We start from the raw sequence: 18,895 nt of genomic DNA on the forward strand, positions 1-18,895 counted from the left end.
CCAACAAAATAACACTCTCTGTAATGACCCCTATAATTACAGTAATTACATTCTTAGAGAAACCTGGGGTGGGGGTAAAACCATCACTTGACTATCATTTTTGAAGCCCTGGCTGATCAGGAAATGACCGTGTAGACCATGCTGGCCTTGAATTTGGAGATCCACCTGTCTCTGCCTCCTGAATACTGCAATTTAAAGCTTTCACTACCAGGATGGACCAACTTTTTTCCTATCTTAACTTTAACTTATGGATTTTTCTCCTCTGCACCAGTGAAAACATTTGCAACTACAAGCCCAAATTTTATTGGTCACAAAATTATTGGTAGACCGTTGTTTACCTCAGTTAAGACAGAAAACTAATTTTGGTAATTTAAAAGTAATGCTAGGCCTTTTCATTTCCTAGACTCATCGGATAGCATTAAATTGATTCATCCTAGGCAGTCAATTCAGCAAAGCTTTTAAGAAACCACTTTAGGCTCAAATGTGCTAGCAGTTGGTTGTTTAATAAGTCTAAAATAGTTCCATTCCCCCTACCAACACCATTGTGTATACACAGAAAACACACACACACACACACAATCTGGGTCAGTGATGACTGATGTGTTCCAATAGTTTAATATTTCACCTGTCAACAGGTCTAAATTCCAATCTTTAAATTCCAAAATAATTATAAGTTCAATGTGCAACAGTTTACGATACATCTAAATAGCTAGAACATGATTATGGTTAAAAAATATGTGGCCTATAGAAATTAATGCCTCATTAAATAAAATTCAGTTATAGCCAAGCATAACCTTAGCTAATATGGAAATGCACGTTCATATGCATAACTCTTTATCCACTGCCTGAAATGGTTTATTAGCAGCATTTAACTTCTTTCCTATAGCTTTGGGATTCTTTTTAATACACTGTTCCATTAATATATGAAAATCTGGATTGAATTCTAAATGACCACATGATCTTTTATAATTCTTTCATTTTCAACATATTCAAGCTTGGAGGCCTTGAAAGATGAGTTGCAAAGTCCTACACTAAAACTGCATGTGTGGGTTTAACTACACTTCTAGAATTTTGTAAGTAGTATCACAGAAACCTTATTCTCTTTATTATTTATTCGTGTGTAAGTGTGTTGGTGCTGGCATACCGTTGTGAGGCCAAAGGATGTGTTGAAGGAGTCCCTTCTCCTTCTCAAGCACATCGCTGTCTGCAGTTGCTCTTCCCTTTGAGTCGTTTTGCTGGCCGAGGAATCTGTACTCTTAATATGAACTGTAAAAGTGTAACAGAGGCTAGATCCTAAATAGCCTTCACAACCAGTGCAGTAGGCTCATCATATATGATTAATACAGGACCTCCAGTCTCCTAACAGTGTCTTTTTAAATTTACTTTTTAATTTTATTTTCTTTGAAATGACTTAAAAAATTAAATTGTACACGGTGCCTGTCTTTATCACTTCAGAAACTGAGTAAGGAGGGTTGATATGAATTCTTTTTTTTTTTTTTTGATTTGTTTTTTTTGAGACAGGGTTTTTCTGTGTGGCCCTGACTGTCCTGGAACTCACTCTGTAGACCAGGCTGGCCTTGAACTCAGAAGTCCACCTGTCTCTGCCTCCCAGAGAGCTGGGACTTAAGGCGTGCGCCACCGCCGCCGCCACCACCACCACCACCACCACCACCACCACCACCACCACCAGGCTTTTGATGTGAATTCTAACGTAGCCTGGACTAAACAACGAAAAGAACACGTTGGATGTTCTGCTGAGACATAGTTGTGTGCTACCATATCTAGTCCTCAAACAAGGTTTCAGCACTAATTACTATAAGGTTTGAGTTCCTCAAAAAACATCAAATGTGTTCAGGAGATTACATTCAAGGCCAATCTGAGTTACAAACAATAAAATAAAAATATTTACTGCTAGAGTTAAAGTGGTTTCATAAATATAACAATATACCAGAATTAGAAATGAATAGTTCATTGATGAATAATCTGGTTTATAAGAAGAAACTTAGCCAAGTTAACAAGTACTGTGACTAAGCAATAAACAATTGAAAAGATATAGCCCCTTTATATAAATGATTCAGACAAATTGAGGATATGTGACAAACAATAAAATGTTAAGCCTGAAGAAGAAAAGGCTAATATATAACTCATCTTTAAGTAACTGAAGGTTGACATGTGGAATAGCTAGTTCTCTAAGAATGGAACCAAAAATAGACAGGAGTTAAAACAACTCACACTCAACATTTTCACAATTACTGTTGAGTAATAAGACAGTCCATTTATTGAATGGCCTGGGTTGAACAAAATGGCTTCTAACAATCCTACAAATTTGATTAGATGACAGTCTCTTTGATTTCTATGTGCTATTCTGAAGGATTAAAAAGACCAAGTATCACAATGTTGGTTAGTCCGAGTCCCAATTAAACTTCCAGTGTTTCTAAAAAAAAAAGAGTTAATCTCAGCCAGGCAGTAGTGACACATCGCTTTAATCCCAGTCCTCTGGAGGCTGAGGCAGGCAGATCTCTGAGTTTGAAGCCAGACTCTGGTCTATAAGGCAAGTTTCAGAATAGCCAAGGCTACACTGAAACCCTATCTTGAAACCAAAAGAACGAAAAGAGTTAATCTGGAAGATTCTAAGTATAGTAGAATTTAGGGAGACCCTATTTCAAAGGAGTGGGGTGGGGGGCAGAAAGGGGCTGGAAAGATGGCTCAGTAAGGTACTTCCTCCCAAGCCTGAGGACCTGAATTCTGATCATGATGGAGGGCAGTGATTCTCACAAGTTGTCCTCTAACCTTTACACATGTTCCTCAACACATCCACACCCATATACATATATGTATGTGCACTTGATAATAAACAAATAAAATACATCTTTCATTTTTAAAACAATTATACACATCAAAATTAGAACTCATTAGGCTTACCATCGTAAAGTAGTTGTACTAGTGAAAAAGAACAAATTAGATCTCAGAGCCACTAAAAGCTAACCTTAAAATCTTAATTTAACATACTTTTTCAAGGGTCTAGAGAGGTGGCTCAGTGGTAAAGAGCACTGAGTGCACTTCCAGAGGTCCTAAATTCAATTCCTAGGAACTACATGGTGGCTCACAATTATCTGCAATGGGATCTGATGCCCTCTTCTGGTGTGTCTGATGACAGCTAGTGTGCTCACATACATAAAATAAATAATTATTTTAAAAAAGGGGATTTAAAAAAAAAAGCCAACTTCTTAAAAACAAACCTACCCCTTTTATTAGCAAATACCTGTAATCTGAGCACTTGAAAGGCCAAGGCAATATAATTGCCAAGCCAGCTTGGGCTACATGGAGTTTCAGCTCAACCTGAGCTGTAGTGAGACCCTCTCTAAAATCAGCCGAAACTTAGGGCATGGAGGGATGGATCAGTGGTTAGGAGCACATGATGCTCTAGTGGAAGTTCCAGGTTCAGTTTCCAGCACCCACATGACAACTTGCAACTGTCTCTAACTCCAAGTTCAGGAGGGCTGAGGCTCTCTTCTGCCCTACACACACACACACACACACATACACACACACACACACACACACACACACACACACAGTCCATATATGTACATGCAGGCCAAACACTCATACACACAAAATAAAAATAAATGTTTATTTAAAAAGTCATAAACACAAAAACAAGGGAAACAAGAAACATAATTTTCAAAGTACTTTAGATTAAAAGAGGTTCTGCTTAATGTCTAAGTAGACATTAAAAAAAGACAAAGACAAAACAAAAATCTATACACAACTGGCCTCAAACAATATATAAATTGTTAAAAAAAATCACACCAATACATGTTTGTATTCGGAAATAAAACAGTATAGGTGGTAGTAAATACAAATACAATATTATGAAACTAAGCAAGTTTTACAAAAACAGGCTGCTAAAAACATGGTTAATTTTGAAAAAATTAATAGCCTGTCAGTATATAAAACATGATGAGAAAGTCAAGTATATCAGTTATCATGGGGGTACACACCTTCAATCCCAGCACCCAGGGAAACTGAGGCAGTAGGATTATCAAAAAAAAAGAAAGAAAGAAAGAAAAAAAATAAAAAAAGAAAAAGAAAAGGAAGTTTTTGGCCACCCTTGTTGACATACCAAGTAGCAGGTCAGCCAGGACTATATGGTCAGACCCTGTCACAGCAAGGAACAAACTGGGAAATGACGGTAACAGTTTAGTTCCCAGCACATACATAAGGCAGCTCACAACTTACTGTGTTGTGAATCCAGGGGACTCATTACCTTCTTTGGGCCTCCATACATACCCATACACACACACACACAAATGAAATAAATATTACAAAATAAAATGTAAAAATATATGTCTTAGCCTATAATCGTGGCAGTTGAGAGGCTGATAGGCAGCTCTCTGTGAGTTCAAGGCTAACTTTTTCTAACATACGTGAATTAAGGCCACCTAAGAGGCTACATAATGAGATCCTATCTTAAAAAAATTATTACTATACCTATAAATTCAATGATCTCAAGTCATCTTGAGAAATGAAGGGAAAATGCTAAGGACTTGAGATATAAAACCTGATTTGCAGCATGATTTGTCTCATTTTTTTATTTTCAACTTTAAAAATATAGGCAAAAATATGGGCATGGTGGTGCACACCTTTAATCCCAGCACTCAGCCTGGACTACCAGGGGAATTCCAGAACAGGTAGGGCTACTCAGAGAGACTGTCGGGATAGATAGAAAAGAAAAAATGTAATATATATACAAAAAAGTACTATTTTTATGATACTGAACTGAATGTATGTCTAAAAAGTGCCCCCTTTTAAAGTATCTATGGAATCTTTGTCCCTGATTCTGTTACTATTTTATGTTTGATTGTCAACTAGTTAAGTCCTTAAGACAAAATGGTCTTTAACTTTTTCTTTTCTTTTTTTTTTTTTTCAAGACTTCTCTGTGTAGCCCTAGCTGGCTTGGAACCCCCTCTGTAGCCTGGGACTCAGGGATCTACCTGGCCAGCTCTGCTTCCTGAGTGCTGAGGCCAAAGGTGTGCACCACCACTCCCAGCTAACATTTTCTTAAAAAGATATACAACTAACTAGCTTAAAGATATGCAACTAACTAGCTTAAAGATATACAACTGACTAGCTTTTCAACATTTTATCTTTGCCTCTCCCACCCATTCTGATAAATGACAAGAGATTATAATTAATATTGAATTTTTAATGTAAAAAAGACTCAAATTTTTAAGGCAAACATGCCGTAACAATGGCACTATTTCCATAATCAATGCCCATGCAATGGCATCAGTACAAAAATCTAAGCAAAGACAGTAGATTAGTAATTAGAGTATCAGGCACTGTTGATTTTTAGGAATAAGCTTAACAGGTAGAAAAAGGAGCATATGACATAAATTCAAGTATGCAATTCGAATTTACAAATTTGTCTCCACTTTTATAGCTAGTTTCTTTTGAATAGCTAAATTTTAGCCTCATTTTTTTCATCAACAAGCCATTTGGACAAACTCATTTACCCAAAGTTACATCCTAGAATATGTAAGTAAGCTGAAGACATTATTCAGATGAGTAAGTTCTATTCATTTTCATCATCTCTGTGATCAGGTTGCAAAGGACACGCTCTGTGAAAAGAAGAGAACTTCAAATCACTTAAGTATCAACTGTATAAAATTAGAACACTAAAAATGCAGTAGGTCTGCTCAAGTAACTAGAAATGAAAGAAAAATTAAACTTCACGAATTAGTAAGTGCAAACAAATTCCAAGAACTACTACAAAACTTTTTAACACTATTCCCTGTTGTTTCATGGAACCTCCATTTCTCAGTTAATACATGTTGTGAGTTTTATTTAAAAGGAGTATCTCAGCCAGGCATGGCAGTGTTTGCCTATAATCTCAGCACCTAGGGAAGCTGAGGCAGTAGGATTACAAACAAAACAAAACAAAAAATGGAGTTTGAAGCTACTCTGGTCTATGTACCAAGTAGCAGGCAAAGCAGGCCAGCCAGGACTATGCAGTAAGACCTTCTCTCAACAAAGCAAAAAACAAACTGGGAGATGACTTATCCATTCCTGAAGGGAACAACAGCTCCCGGGGACATAAGCTAGACAGATATTCCACCACAGAGCTACAAACATCTCTCTGCTTGTGGTTTTTCGAGACTATCTTACCACATACTCCATGCTGGCTTTTTTTTTTTTTTTTTAGAATTTTTTTTTAAAAGTTATTTATATGTAAATACACTGTAGCTGTCCTCAGACACACCAGAAGAGGGCGTCAGATCTCATTACGGATGGTTGTGAGCTACCATGTGGTTGCTTGAACTCAGGACCTTTGGAAGAGCAGTCAGTGCTCTTACCAGCGGAGCCACCTCTCCAGCCCCCATGCTGGCTTTAAACTCACGGATCTCTCTGTCTCAATCTCTGTAACTAAAGACATGTATCACCATGTCTAGCTATTACTGAATTATTACACTATGGATTAAACTTGTTTACAAAACTATATAATTTATCTCCATGTGATGAAAAGTCCTTTTTTGTTTTTCTTTCTATTGATGTATAGGCATGGATGAGTTATTAAGTATATATGTAAGAATATATAAGCTAGAGATGGTTTAGTAGCCAAGAAAACACAGATCAGGTCTTAGCTCCTATTGCAGGTGCCTCACAACCACCTGAAATCGCAGTTCCAGGACACCCGTGTCCTTGCTATCTGTAAGTACCTGCACATATGTGGTACACACACATATATGCATAAATAAAAATAAATCTTTAAAAAAAGAATTACTAGTTGATCATGGTGTAAAATGCCTATCAAATCTGTGATCTTTTTGCAGGGCTAATCAGAACCCAGACCAGGTTATGGTGGCTCACACCTTTAATCCCAGTACCCAGGAGGCAGAAGCAGGTGGATCTCTATGAGTTCTAGGCCAGCCTGATCTACAGAGAGAGTTCCAGAACAGGCAAGGCTATACAAAGCAAATTCCAGGACAGCCAATACTATACAGAGAAACACTGTCTCAAAAAAAAAAAAAAAATTGCTGAGCGTGGTGGCGCACGCCTGTAATCCCAGCACTCTGGGAGGCAGAAGCAGGCAGATTTCTGAGTTCAAGGCCAGCCTGGTCTACAGAGTGAGTTCCAGGACAGTCAGGGCTATACAGAGAAACCCTGTCTCAAAAAAAACCAAATCCAAACAACAACAACAACAACAACAACAAGAAAACAAAGAATTAAAAATAAGAGGTTGAATCTAGGGCCTTGTATTGACTGACAAGCCATCTGTCACTGAGATACATCTTCAGGCTATTGTCAGTTACTATACAGAAAACTAAATGTAGCCAAGTATGGTGGCTTATAGTCTTGATCCCAAAACCAGAGAGTCAGAGAGGTAAAGAGGGCTATCAACATGTTCAGGGCCAGCATGGGCTACAGAGGGATACCATGGGGGCAGGGTAGCTGGGTAATGGTGATGTAGGCCTTTGATCCCAGGGCTCAGTAGGCAGAGGCAGGAGAGTATGAGTTCTAGTTTAGCCCCGTCTGTAGAGCAAGTTCCAGGACAGCCAGGAATGCACAGAGAAACCCTATCTCAAAAACAAACAAACAAAGAACTGAACAAAGAGAAAAGAAACAGAGAAAGGAAAAAAAATTCAAAGACTATATCACACTGGTAGAGATTGACTAATGCTTACACGTTCCAGAGTTCAATCCCTAGCACAGAGAGAATTGCAGAGATAAGAGGTTTACAGCAGTACCTTGTACTTCCTCCAAAGTACATGTAAAACCTGAAATCTTCATATTTCCTAATTACTTTACAGGCCTTTGGCTTAGTGAGCCATAAAGAACACTGGATCTCCATTCCACACTGCATACTTTTTCTCTAGTTCAAAGTAAAATTATTTTCAAAGTGAACTTTTTATAATCCATATTTCATAAGCCACGTTTAATGAAATCATTAGCCAATGTTCAGTGTTGTCCTTCTCTTTGTTGTTGTAAGTGAAACTCCAGGAGGCTTAAGATTAGTATTCATCTTAATTAACCCTTGAGATGATCTTCAAGGCAGTTGTCCAGTTTGAGCTTCTCAAGATGTTCTGGGTTACTAAAACCAGTGGGCTGAGTAGATTTGAAGACCTGGTTTTGTTTTCCTTGCAACACAGGATGGGCAGGTGCCACTTGGTCCAATATTAGAATGTGGTCTGGCCCGAGTCTCTAATGGATAAGGCACAACAGAAAGGTAAGCGAGCCCCCAAGGAGCTTGGCTACAGCTTTTAGGGAATTGCTAGACGATGAAGGGGCGTCTGTTTCATAGTAGGTAGGGCCCGATGTGCTGGTTAAAGGGACAAATGACTCGACCTGCAGGGGGAGGACCAGAACAAGGAGCAGGAACAGTCCCAAACAAAGTCTGACTGCCATCCTCTTACCCCTGGTGGTCAAGGTTCCGAGTATCCAGCTTGCTACTTGTTGAGCTGGAAGTTCCCCTAAGTTTTTGACTGGTGATTACAAACCAGGTCTTACTTTCATGAAGACATCACAATGACAATGTCATGGTACCACACCCTCTTTTCTACACTCAAGTACTTTTTTGTTTTTGTTTTTGAAGCAGGATCTCAGGTAGTTCAAGTTGACCTCAATCTCACAAATGCTTTCTTTTAGAATCAAAACATTTATTTCAAAAGGCAAGAAGTGGTGGTGTTCAATTTTAATCTCAGCATTCAGGAGACTGAGGCAGGTGGATGTCTGTGCCAGTCTGGTCTACAGAGTAAGTTCCAGGCCGGCCAAGACTACATAGTGAGATCCTGTCTTAAAAACAAAAGGAGGGTAGGGGGAGGGGATTGGAGAGATGGCTCAGTGGTTAAGAGCACTGACTGCTCTTCTAGAAGACCTGAGTTCAATTCCTGGGAACCACATGGTGGATCACAACCATCTGTTACAGGATATGATGCCCTTTTCTGGTATGTCTGAAAACAGTGACAGTATACTCATATGCATAAACTAAATAAATCTTTAAGGAAAAAGAAAGAAAGAAAAGAAAAGAAAGAAAAGAAAAGAAAGAAAAGAAGGAAATTAAAGTGTGGGAGCAGTGAATGGCTCCCCTGGTAGTATACTTGCGTGTCATTTGACTCTGAACACCTAGAGTTCAGTTCCTGAGACCCATGTAGAGGTGGAAAGAGAACTGCCTCCTGAAAGTTGTCCTCTGAGCTCCACACACCCTCTATAGCATGTGTCTTGGTTTTGCTACATAGAAGTTTAAAAGAAAGAATTCAAATCTTTTTCTTAATTTTTTCTTTTAGGTGCAGAGTAATGAAGCTAAGGCCTCAAACATGCTAAGTGTTCCTCCACTGAGCTATATCCCCAGCCCCAGGCCTTTTAAAGATTTAGTTATTTAATGTATGTGAGTATACTGTCACTCTCGTCACATACACCAGAAGAGGAAATTGGATCCCATTACAGATGGTCATGAGCCACCATGTGGTTGCCGGAAATTGAACTCAGGACCTCTGGAAGAGCAGTCAGTGCTCTTAGCCGCTGAGCCATCTCTCCAGCCCTATTTTTTTTGCGGGGGTGGGGGGTGGGGTGTCTTTTTGTAATTCATTTTTTTAAAGATTTATTATTTTATGTATATGAGTACACTGTAGCTGTTGTCAGACACCCCAGAAGAGGGCATCAAATCCCATTACAAATGGTTGTAAGCCACCATGTGGTTGCTGGGAATTGAACTCAGGACCTCTGAAAGAACAGTCGGTGCTCTTAACCACTGAGCCATCTTTCCAGCCTCTTGGGTTTGGGTTTTTTTGTTTGTCTGTGTGTGTGTGTGTGTGTGTGTGTGTGTGTGTGTTTTCCAAGACAAGGTTTCTCTGTATATCCCTGGCTCTCCTAGAACTCACTTTGTAGACCAGGCTGGCCTCGAACTCAGAAATCTACCTGCCTCTGCCTCCCAAGTGCTGGAATTAAAAGCATGTACCACTGCCCGGCTGGGTTTGGTTTTTAAGATAGGGTTTTTCTGTGTAGCCTTGGCTGTCTTGGAACTCACTCTGTACACCAGGATGGTCTCACAGATTCACAGAGATCCACCTGCATCTGTCTCCTATGTGGTGGGACTAAAGGAAGGTATGTAACACCGTACCCAGCTTTTTTTGGGATTCTTACTGAAGTTGAATAGACTTCAACTTCAAGACAGACATTGGTTGTTAGAAGTTGATACTATGTAGCATGGAACAAAGTTTGTACCCAGATAAATAATTATTGGTACGTGTTATATTTTCATATAGTGTGTATGTTTTGCAAAACAGTATACTTTTTCCTTTTGAAAAAAGAATTTTGATTTTATGTTTAATTATTTTTATGGGTACATGTGTGTTTGTGCCCAACTGCATTTATGTAAATCATATGCTACAGGAACCCAAGGGGTCAAGAGAAGCATCAGATCCCCTGGAATTGGAATTACAGACAGTTGCAAGCTGCCATGTAGGTGCTAGGTACCAAACCTCAATCCTCTGCAAGGACGGTACGTGATCTTAAGCAGCAAGCCTCTCTCTAGCCCTAAATATGATATTTTTGTACTTAGAATTTTAGCTCAATATTCATCACTAGCATTCTCATTTCATTAAAAACTTAAAAACAAGCTTACATGATGGTACCTTTAATCCCAGTACTAGAAAGGCAGATAAATCTCGTGAGTGTGAGGCTACCCCAGTTTATATAGTGAGTTTCAGGATGGCCAGAGCTACATGATAGAGGCCCTGTCTCAGAAATACAAAAAAATTAAAAAGTTACAGCCTCCAGGCAGCAATGGCACATGCCTTTAATCCCGACATTTTGGAGGCAGAGGCAGACAGGTCTTTGAGTTCAAGGCCAACCTGGTCTATAGAGTGAATTGAGTTCCAGCATAGTCAGAGCTACACTGAAAACTGTGTCAAGGGGAAAACAAAAACAAAACTCCAGCCCCAGATTTTGAAGAATTCATAAGGATTTACAGAAGATTGGGAAAAAAAATATGGAATTACTATGGATAATTTCTTTAGAGAGGAATTACTGTTTAATTTCTCTATTTCATTTGTATATTTCTTGTGAAAGTTCAACATGTAATATTATTACTTATTTTGGAACTAGAAACTAACCTAGCACGATAGGCATGCTGAGCAGCAGACTTACTCTGAGCTCCCCTAGGTCCTAACTAGTAATTGTGTGGGCATAAGGAACTGGAATTCAAACTAGGTGAACTGATAAATTTCTTTTTTGAAAAAAAAAAGGAGAAAAAGAGGAGTCAAAAGAAGAGGAGAGAGAGGAGGGAGGCAGACACACGGGAAAGTGTGGTAACTCATGCCTCTCAGCACCGCGCTCGCTTTAGCAAGCTGAGGCAGAAGGATTACAAGAAGTTCAAATTAATCCTGGGTTACATACAGAGACTGTCTCAAAATACAAAACAAAACAAAAAGCTATGAAAATTAGAGAAATAATAAATGAAGAGGAATCAAGTCTCTTTAGAGTAAGTAAAAATAAATAATTTTTGAAAAATATTTGAAATTTTAAAGTGATATAAATGATTAGAATTAAAGCATAGTTTTTATTTTCTTACTAGTTCAGAAAGAAACTTTAAAATTGCTCTCCCATTTCTCTTTTATTCTTAGGAGGATATTTTCTTGTTTTCCAGAACATAAACACTTACTTTCTCTTTGCTTTTCCTAAGCCGCTGCTTCCCGCCTCTTCAGGAATCTGGTTCTCCTTTTTAGAATCTTTAGGGGACAGTCTGAAAAATTCCCCGATGCCTTTTTGCCACTTAGGAGTTGGGCGCACACAGACTGGGTTCCCTCCAGCATACTTATTTTCAGCTGTAAAATAGAAACAGAACTAAATAAAAAACAAATGTAATAGCTATTCTCCACCCTACCCCCAGACAGAGCTTCCCTGTGTATTACTGGCCGTCCTGAAACTTGCTCTGTAGACCAGGCTGGTCTGGAATTCAAAGAGACCCACATGCCTCTGCGTCCCGATTGCTGGGATGACAGGCATGCGCTCCCACCTGGCATTGCCATCCTTTTTTTTTTTTTTTTAAGATTTATTTATTTTTATGTATAAGTACACCATTGCTTTCTTCAGACACACCAGAAGAGGGCATCAGATCCCATTACAGATGGTTGTGAGCCACCATGTGGTTGCTGGGAATTGAACTCAGGACCTCTGGAAGAACAGCTGTTGCTCTTAACCATCTCTCCAGCCCCGGCATTGCCATTCTCTAGCATCAGACTCCAGGTGTTAAAGTGTTCTATCTCAAATTAGAAAATGAAGGCTGGAGAGACACTCAGCGGTAAGAACATGTGCTGCTTTTCAGAATACTAGAGTTCGGCTGGAGAAAGGGCTCTGCAGCTAAGCATACTTGTTTTTCTTGCAGATTACCCAGGTTCCATTCGCCCATAGTGTCTTGAAACCTTTGTAACTCCAATCCAGAAAATCTGAAGCCTTCTTCTGGCCTATATGGGCACACATGTAGTACACAGACATACAGTGAGCAAAATACTCATACATATAAACTAATCTTAAATAATGAAGACTAGTTTTATTCTTTTTTTTCCTTTCAATTATTTTACACAAGTTTTCTTTTATTGAATATAATTTTCATTTACATTTCAAATGCTAAAAACTTTTCCAGTTTCCCCCTCCCCCAAAACTCCCAACCCCTCCTTCCCACCCCCTGCCTCCAAGTATATGCCCCTCCACCCAACCCACTCCCATATATCCCGCCTTGATTTCCCTTGTTGAGCCTTCACAGGATCAAGGACCTCTCCTCCCACTGATGCCCAACAAGGCATTCCTCTGCCACACTTTTGGCTGGAACCATGTGTACCCCTTAGTTGATGGTTTAGTCCCTGGGATGTCTGGGTGTCTGACATCATTGTTCTTCCCATGGGGCTGCAAACCCCTTTAGCTCCTCCAGTCTGCCCTCCAACTCTTCCATTGGGGACTCCACACTCAGTCCTCTGTATGTGTAAGGCTCTGGCAGGGCCTCTCCCGAGACAACCATAACAGGCTCCTTTCGGTATGCACTTCTTATCGTCCATAATAGTGCTGGGATTTGGTGACTGTTTATGGGATGACTCCCCAGGTAGGGCAGTCTCTGGATGGCCTTTCCTTTAGACTCTGCTCCACACTTTGTCTCTATTATTGCTCCTGTGAGTATTTTGTTCCCTTTCTCAGAGGAACCAAAGCACCCCCCACTTAAGTCCTTCTTCTTGAGCTTCCTGTGGTCTGTGAATTGTAACTTGTTTATTTTGAGTTTTTGGGCTAACATCCGCTAATTAGTGAGTGCATACCATGTGCGTTCTTTTGTGACTGGGTTACCTCACTCCGGATGATATTCTCTAGTTCCATCCATTTGTCTAAGAATTTCATGAATTCATTGTTTTTAATAGCTGAATAGTACTCCATTGTGTATGTATACCACAATTTCTGTATCCATTCCTCTGTTGAAAGTCATCTGGGTTCTTTCCAGCTTCTGGCTATTATGAATAAGGCTGCTATGAACATAGTGGAGCATGTGTCCTTAGTACTATGTCTAATTTTCTGAGGAACCACCAAACTGATTTCCAGAGTGGTTTTACCAGCTTGCAATCCCACCAACAATGGAGAAGTGTTCCTCTTTCCCCACATCCTCTCCAGCATCTGCTGTCCCCTGAGTTTTTCATCTTAGCCATTCTGAGTGGTGTGAGGTGGAATCTCAGGGTTGTTTTGATTTGCATTTCCCTGATAACTAAGAATGCTGAACATTTCTTTAGGTGCTTCAGAGCCATTTGAGTTTCCTCAGTTGAGAATTCCCTGGTTTGTTTGTTTGTTTGTTTGTTGGATTTGGTTTTTCCAAGACAGGGTTTCTCTGTATAGCCCTGGCTGTCCTGGAATTCACTCTGTAGACCAGGCTGGCCTCAAACTCAGAAATCCGCCTGCCTCTGCCTCCTAGAGTGCTGTGATTACAGGCGTGCGCCACCACTGCCCGGCTTGTACCTCATTTTTGAACAGGGTTATTTGACTCTATGGAGTCTAACTTCTTGAGTTATTTGTATACATTGGATATTAGCCCTTTATTGGATGTAGGATTGGTAAAGATCTTTTCCCCATCTGTTTGTTCCCATCTGTTGGTTGCCGTTTTGTCCTATTGACAGTGTAGAGTTTGATTCTTAAGACCCATATCAGGTGGTTCACAACTGCTCGTAACTCCAGCTCCATGGGATCCAATGTCAGGTTCTCTCTCTCTCTCTCTCTCTCTCTCTCTCTCTCTCTCTCTCTCTCTCTCACACACACACACACACACACACACTCTAATCACTTGATGTAGAAGCCTGATGTCCTGAATTCATTCTCAAGGTACCATGTAAAGGTGGAAAAGTTGTCTTCAGGCCTGTGCCACAACACATCTCCCCGCATAGCAACAGTAATACATTTTATAAAATGTATTTTTTCTTAATATAAGTTTGTGCCATGTAGGATAAATTGTCTATATTTAATTTAGCAGAAGTATGTATGTATGTATGTATGTATGAGGGTTTGTGAGTGTAAATTTGCTCAAAGATTGAACCCAGGACCTCACATGTGCTAGGCAAGTGCTCTACTACTCAGGTATATTTCTTTGAATGATTAGGTTATTTAGTTAAAGAACATATACAGTGTGATCCAGGCTAGTGGCAGAGGCCTGTAATCTCAGCTACGTGGGAGGACAAAGCAGAAGGATACAAAGTTCAAAACTTGCATGTATTACCAAGTGAGCACAAAGCCAGCCCAGGCAAGTTATTGAAACCTCAATCCCAGTCCCTCTCCCTGCTACAAAGAGAGCTAAGGACACAGCTCAACAATGGACTCCTCCTGAAACGCCCAAGGCCAGAGGTTTAATCCCAATACCTTGGGAATCGGGCAATGTGAAATTTTCTGTAAGAGTAAATCCTACCTTTCAAAGCAACTGGTCCTTTCCATAAGGAAAATCCCATTCCTGGTTATTTTAATAGTAATGTAAAAATCAAAATTCAGGGAAAGTTGCCCCTTTAAAAATTAGTTACAGGAGAATGGTGACTCTCACCTACAATCCTGGAAACCTGAGTTCGACCCTCGAGTCCCCCTAAGTTGAAGATCTTAGAAACAGGGAGATCAGAAGTTGAAGGCCAGCTTTAGCTACATAACAAGTTTGAGACCAGCCTGGATTATATGAGAACTTTTCTTAAAAAAATGGGTCTGGAGAGATGGCTCCATCGTCAGGAGCACATTGCTGCTTTGGCTCAATTCCTAGCACCTACATGGTGTCTCACAGCTATATATAAGCATTGGTACACATACATTTGTTCAAACAATACACTCATACATATAAAATAAATGAACCTACAGTCAAAGATAGATAAAAGTTGTTCTTCATAATTCCATCAAAGAAAACTTACTAAGCAAGTGCTCTGATGCTGAACCACACCTCCAGCTTTACATTTTTAGAGATGTTCTCAGTACTAGAAATATGGGCAGAAATTGTGAATTTGGTTTCTGGTAGTACTAGGAATTAAAACTAGGATTTTGTGCATCCTAGACACACCGGCTACCTCTGAGCTTCATTCCTAGCTCTTGATTGGTTAAGACAGGATCTCCTTCTGTTACCCAGACTGCTTTGGGACATCAGGGCTCAGGCATCCTCCTGCCTCTGACTCCCAAGTAGCTGAGACTGCAAGTCTTTCCCATTATGTTCAGCTTAGCTGCATGATTTAAACCCAGTTCTGCTGATTTTGTTTGTGTGGCCTTACCAAATTATATAATTTTTAAAATGAGGCTATTGGGCCAGTGAGATGGCTCAATGGGCAAAGGCATCTGCTACCACACCTGGAGACCTGAGTTTCAACCCTAAGTGAAAAAAAACTGATTTCCACAAAATTTTCTTTTGTCTTCTGATTTCCACATGTGTTATAGTGTACACATCCATGCATATATAAACACACACTAACACACACAGACATTAATTACATATATTAAAAATAATTTAGAATGAGAATACTGTAATCCCATATAGTTGTTTGTCATTAAAAACACAAATCTATGAACATTTTTCTTTTATTGGCAGAGAGAAGGCAAGTCAGTTCTTCTTCTAGCCCAGGCTGCCATCTCATTCACTATGTGGCCTTGACTTCCTGACCATCCTTCCTTTACTACTCAAGTGCTGGGACTACAAGTATGTGCCACTATACCAGCTGCTTCTTGTCTTACTGCTTTTGTGAGGCAGCATATTGCTAGGACCTGCTGGCATGCCTGGCACTCACTTGGTACCCGAGGCTGGCTTTGAACTTATAGTAGTCCTCCTGCCTCAGCCTCTAGACCATTTAGGATTAGAGCCATGCATCTCTTTGCCAGGCTGTTTATCACATATTAAGGACCTATTTGACTAGCTCTAGTGATTCAGCAATAGGCCAGACAATGAATAAAATTTATTTTAGAATAAATAGAATGTATTATACTTGTAATCCCAGCAATCAGGAGAGAGGGAAAGGGAGAGGGAGGGAGAGAGAGAGAGAGAGAGAGAGAGAGAGAGAGAGAGGGAGAGAGAGAGAGAGAACAGGGCAGGTTGTAGATGTGACTCAGTTGCCTAGCATGCACAAAGCCCTAGGTTAGATAGACCCCCTAGCACAGACTAAACCTTGCATCCATGGCATATGTGTGTTATTCCAGCAGTAGGGAGGTGGAGTTCAAAATTATTCTTTGTACACAGAAATTTTGAGGCCAGCCTAGGCTACATGATACCTTGGAAGAAGGAAAAGGGAGGGGAGAAAGGAGAACAAAAGGAAGGAGGGAGAAAAAAGGAAGGTGAGGTTGGAAAAGAAATGGGGAGCAGAGGAGGGAGAAGCAGAAACAAAAGCAAACATACAGGGGTGGTGGGATTGAGATGTAGCTTAGCGGTAGAGTACTTGCTCTACACCGGCAAGGAAGGCCTCAGGTTCAGTTCCCAAAGACTGCATGCATGGTCAGACAGACACACACACATCTACAGGAAACGTGGTAGTACTTACTGTCCAACGATCACCATAAATCTAATGAGGAGGCACTTAAGTAGCCTCCAAGAAAATAGTAACTGTTAATAACAATTTTAAAAACACCGTTCAGCAAAGAAAAATAGGTTTAAAAATAAACTGCCCCTCACCACCAAGACATGAGTTTTCCATTGGACCCTAACATCCCCATCCAAGCCTGCTGAAAGACTAAGGTCCCCTTAGAGGGTGAGAAGAAATTTAGGGGTGAGAACTTCAAGGGAAACAAATTCCTGAGGAAGTAAAAATAAATCCACCGCGGATCAGGGCCACACAGGTTAGGACGGCTATGCCAGGCCTGATGCTTTCACGGGTGTTACTTCAGAAGCTTCCAGGACCCTTCCTACCTTTTCTTGACGAACTTGAAGAGTTGGTGACAAAGGTGGAGGAGCCAAGCACCTTCCTGGGGGCTTGAGAAGCCACCACTGCAAAGAGAGGTAAAGAGGGGCATTCAGAAGAGGCAGGAGAGTTCGGAACCCGAGTTTGTTCTACCACAGTCCCAGGCTAGCAGAGTGCAGGGAGATGAACAGCAGCAAACGACCTTCCCTGGTCTCTGCAGCTTCTTAGAGGTGAGGGCCAGGAGCCTGCCTCCTAGCTGCTCAATGGGAGGCAGCCATGGGCGCCTCCACCCCCGGGACAGGCTGCCTGGGGAACCCCCGGCCACCTCGCTGTATCCCTTTACCTTTTCTGTAGGCTCCTGGGACGTAGTTTGCTTTGGTCCGCACCATGTTCACACAGGAAGAGACAACTTTCACCGACCACCCCAACTGCAGATGTCTTAACTGGACAAGAACCCGAAAATGATGTTCCCGCCACAGTTTAAATGGGTCTCTTTCCCGCGCGCTCCAAGCTCTTGAGAACCGCGGCTCTTATTGGTTCCGCGCCTTCACCCTGGACCAATTGGCAGCGTCCAGCAGTGACAGCCTGGAGACCTCAGGTTTTGCTGGCCAGTCCATCAGCCCCTGTGGTCATGATTCGTACTTTCTCCTTAAGGGCGGTGCTAGGACTGGGGGCGGGGAGGGGCCGATGGGGCACCAGCGTGGGTGGGAGTTGAGGTAGATAGGTTGTGAACTAGCCAAGTGGTCCGCTTATAAAATAAAACCAAGTAAAGATAGGAATTGTAAAATTTCTTCAAAAGTTATCAGAGTTAAATCTATGATAATTAAAATACTGAAAATGAAAATTATGTGGACTTTTCGATGTAAATCAAAACTAAAATTTAGTATCCAAAGGGTGAACTCTACTGTGTTCTAAAGCAACTTTCTGAAGGGGGGGGGGAATCGGGGGAAGACTCAATTTAGTTTACAGTGTTTTAAAAACCGTTTTCAGATTGTATGAGACTAAAAAATTTAGACAAATTGTCCATACACATTTAAAAATAAGTAAATAAATAAATAAAACATGGCCAAAGAATTTAAAAAATGCCAAATGTAAAAGGGTTGCAGCACTAACCCACATGAGGATAACTGCAAAAAAGATCATTGAAACCATGTTTCAAGTTACAATAGTCCTAAGAATTTGTGTTTGTTCTGAGTGCCATGCATGAAACCAAACCATATGTGCTTGCTGCAGGATGCCTTCTGTTGATGCTTGTGTGAGTGACCACCTCTCAAAGTGTTACAGAACCACTTCCCTGCAGAGAATTATGCTTGAACAGCGCTGGAATCCAGTCAGGACCTTAACCAAATCAACAGTTCATAGGATATTCAATTTGAAGGTTTTAAAGCCAGGCCTACTGTACCTTGTAATCTCAGCCCCGAGGAGGCAGAAAGACTGGTAAATTGTGAGTTCCTTGCCAGTCTGGGCTAGATCACAATATTTTTTTTTTAAAGATTTATTTATTTATTATATGTAAGTACACTGTA

General features: G+C 40.5%; 1 protein-coding gene across 1 annotated transcript; it reads right to left on the minus strand.

Moving 5' to 3' along the window:
• Positions 1-5,194: 5,194 nt before the first annotated feature.
• On the minus strand, positions 5,195-17,876 carry Pclaf (PCNA clamp associated factor). Its single transcript, XM_052187994.1, has 4 exons — positions 17,713-17,876; positions 17,378-17,455; positions 11,663-11,825; positions 5,195-5,624 (listed from the first exon to the last, which is right to left on the minus strand). Exons 1-4 carry the CDS (start codon positions 17,756-17,758, stop codon positions 5,579-5,581), a joined length of 333 nt encoding a protein of 110 aa, XP_052043954.1. The 5' UTR covers positions 17,759-17,876; the 3' UTR covers positions 5,195-5,578.
• Positions 17,877-18,895: the final 1,019 nt, after the last annotated feature.

This window comes from Apodemus sylvaticus, chromosome 7 (assembly GCF_947179515.1).
Source record: "Apodemus sylvaticus chromosome 7, mApoSyl1.1, whole genome shotgun sequence".
NCBI classification, from domain to species: Eukaryota; Metazoa; Chordata; class Mammalia; order Rodentia; family Muridae; genus Apodemus; species Apodemus sylvaticus.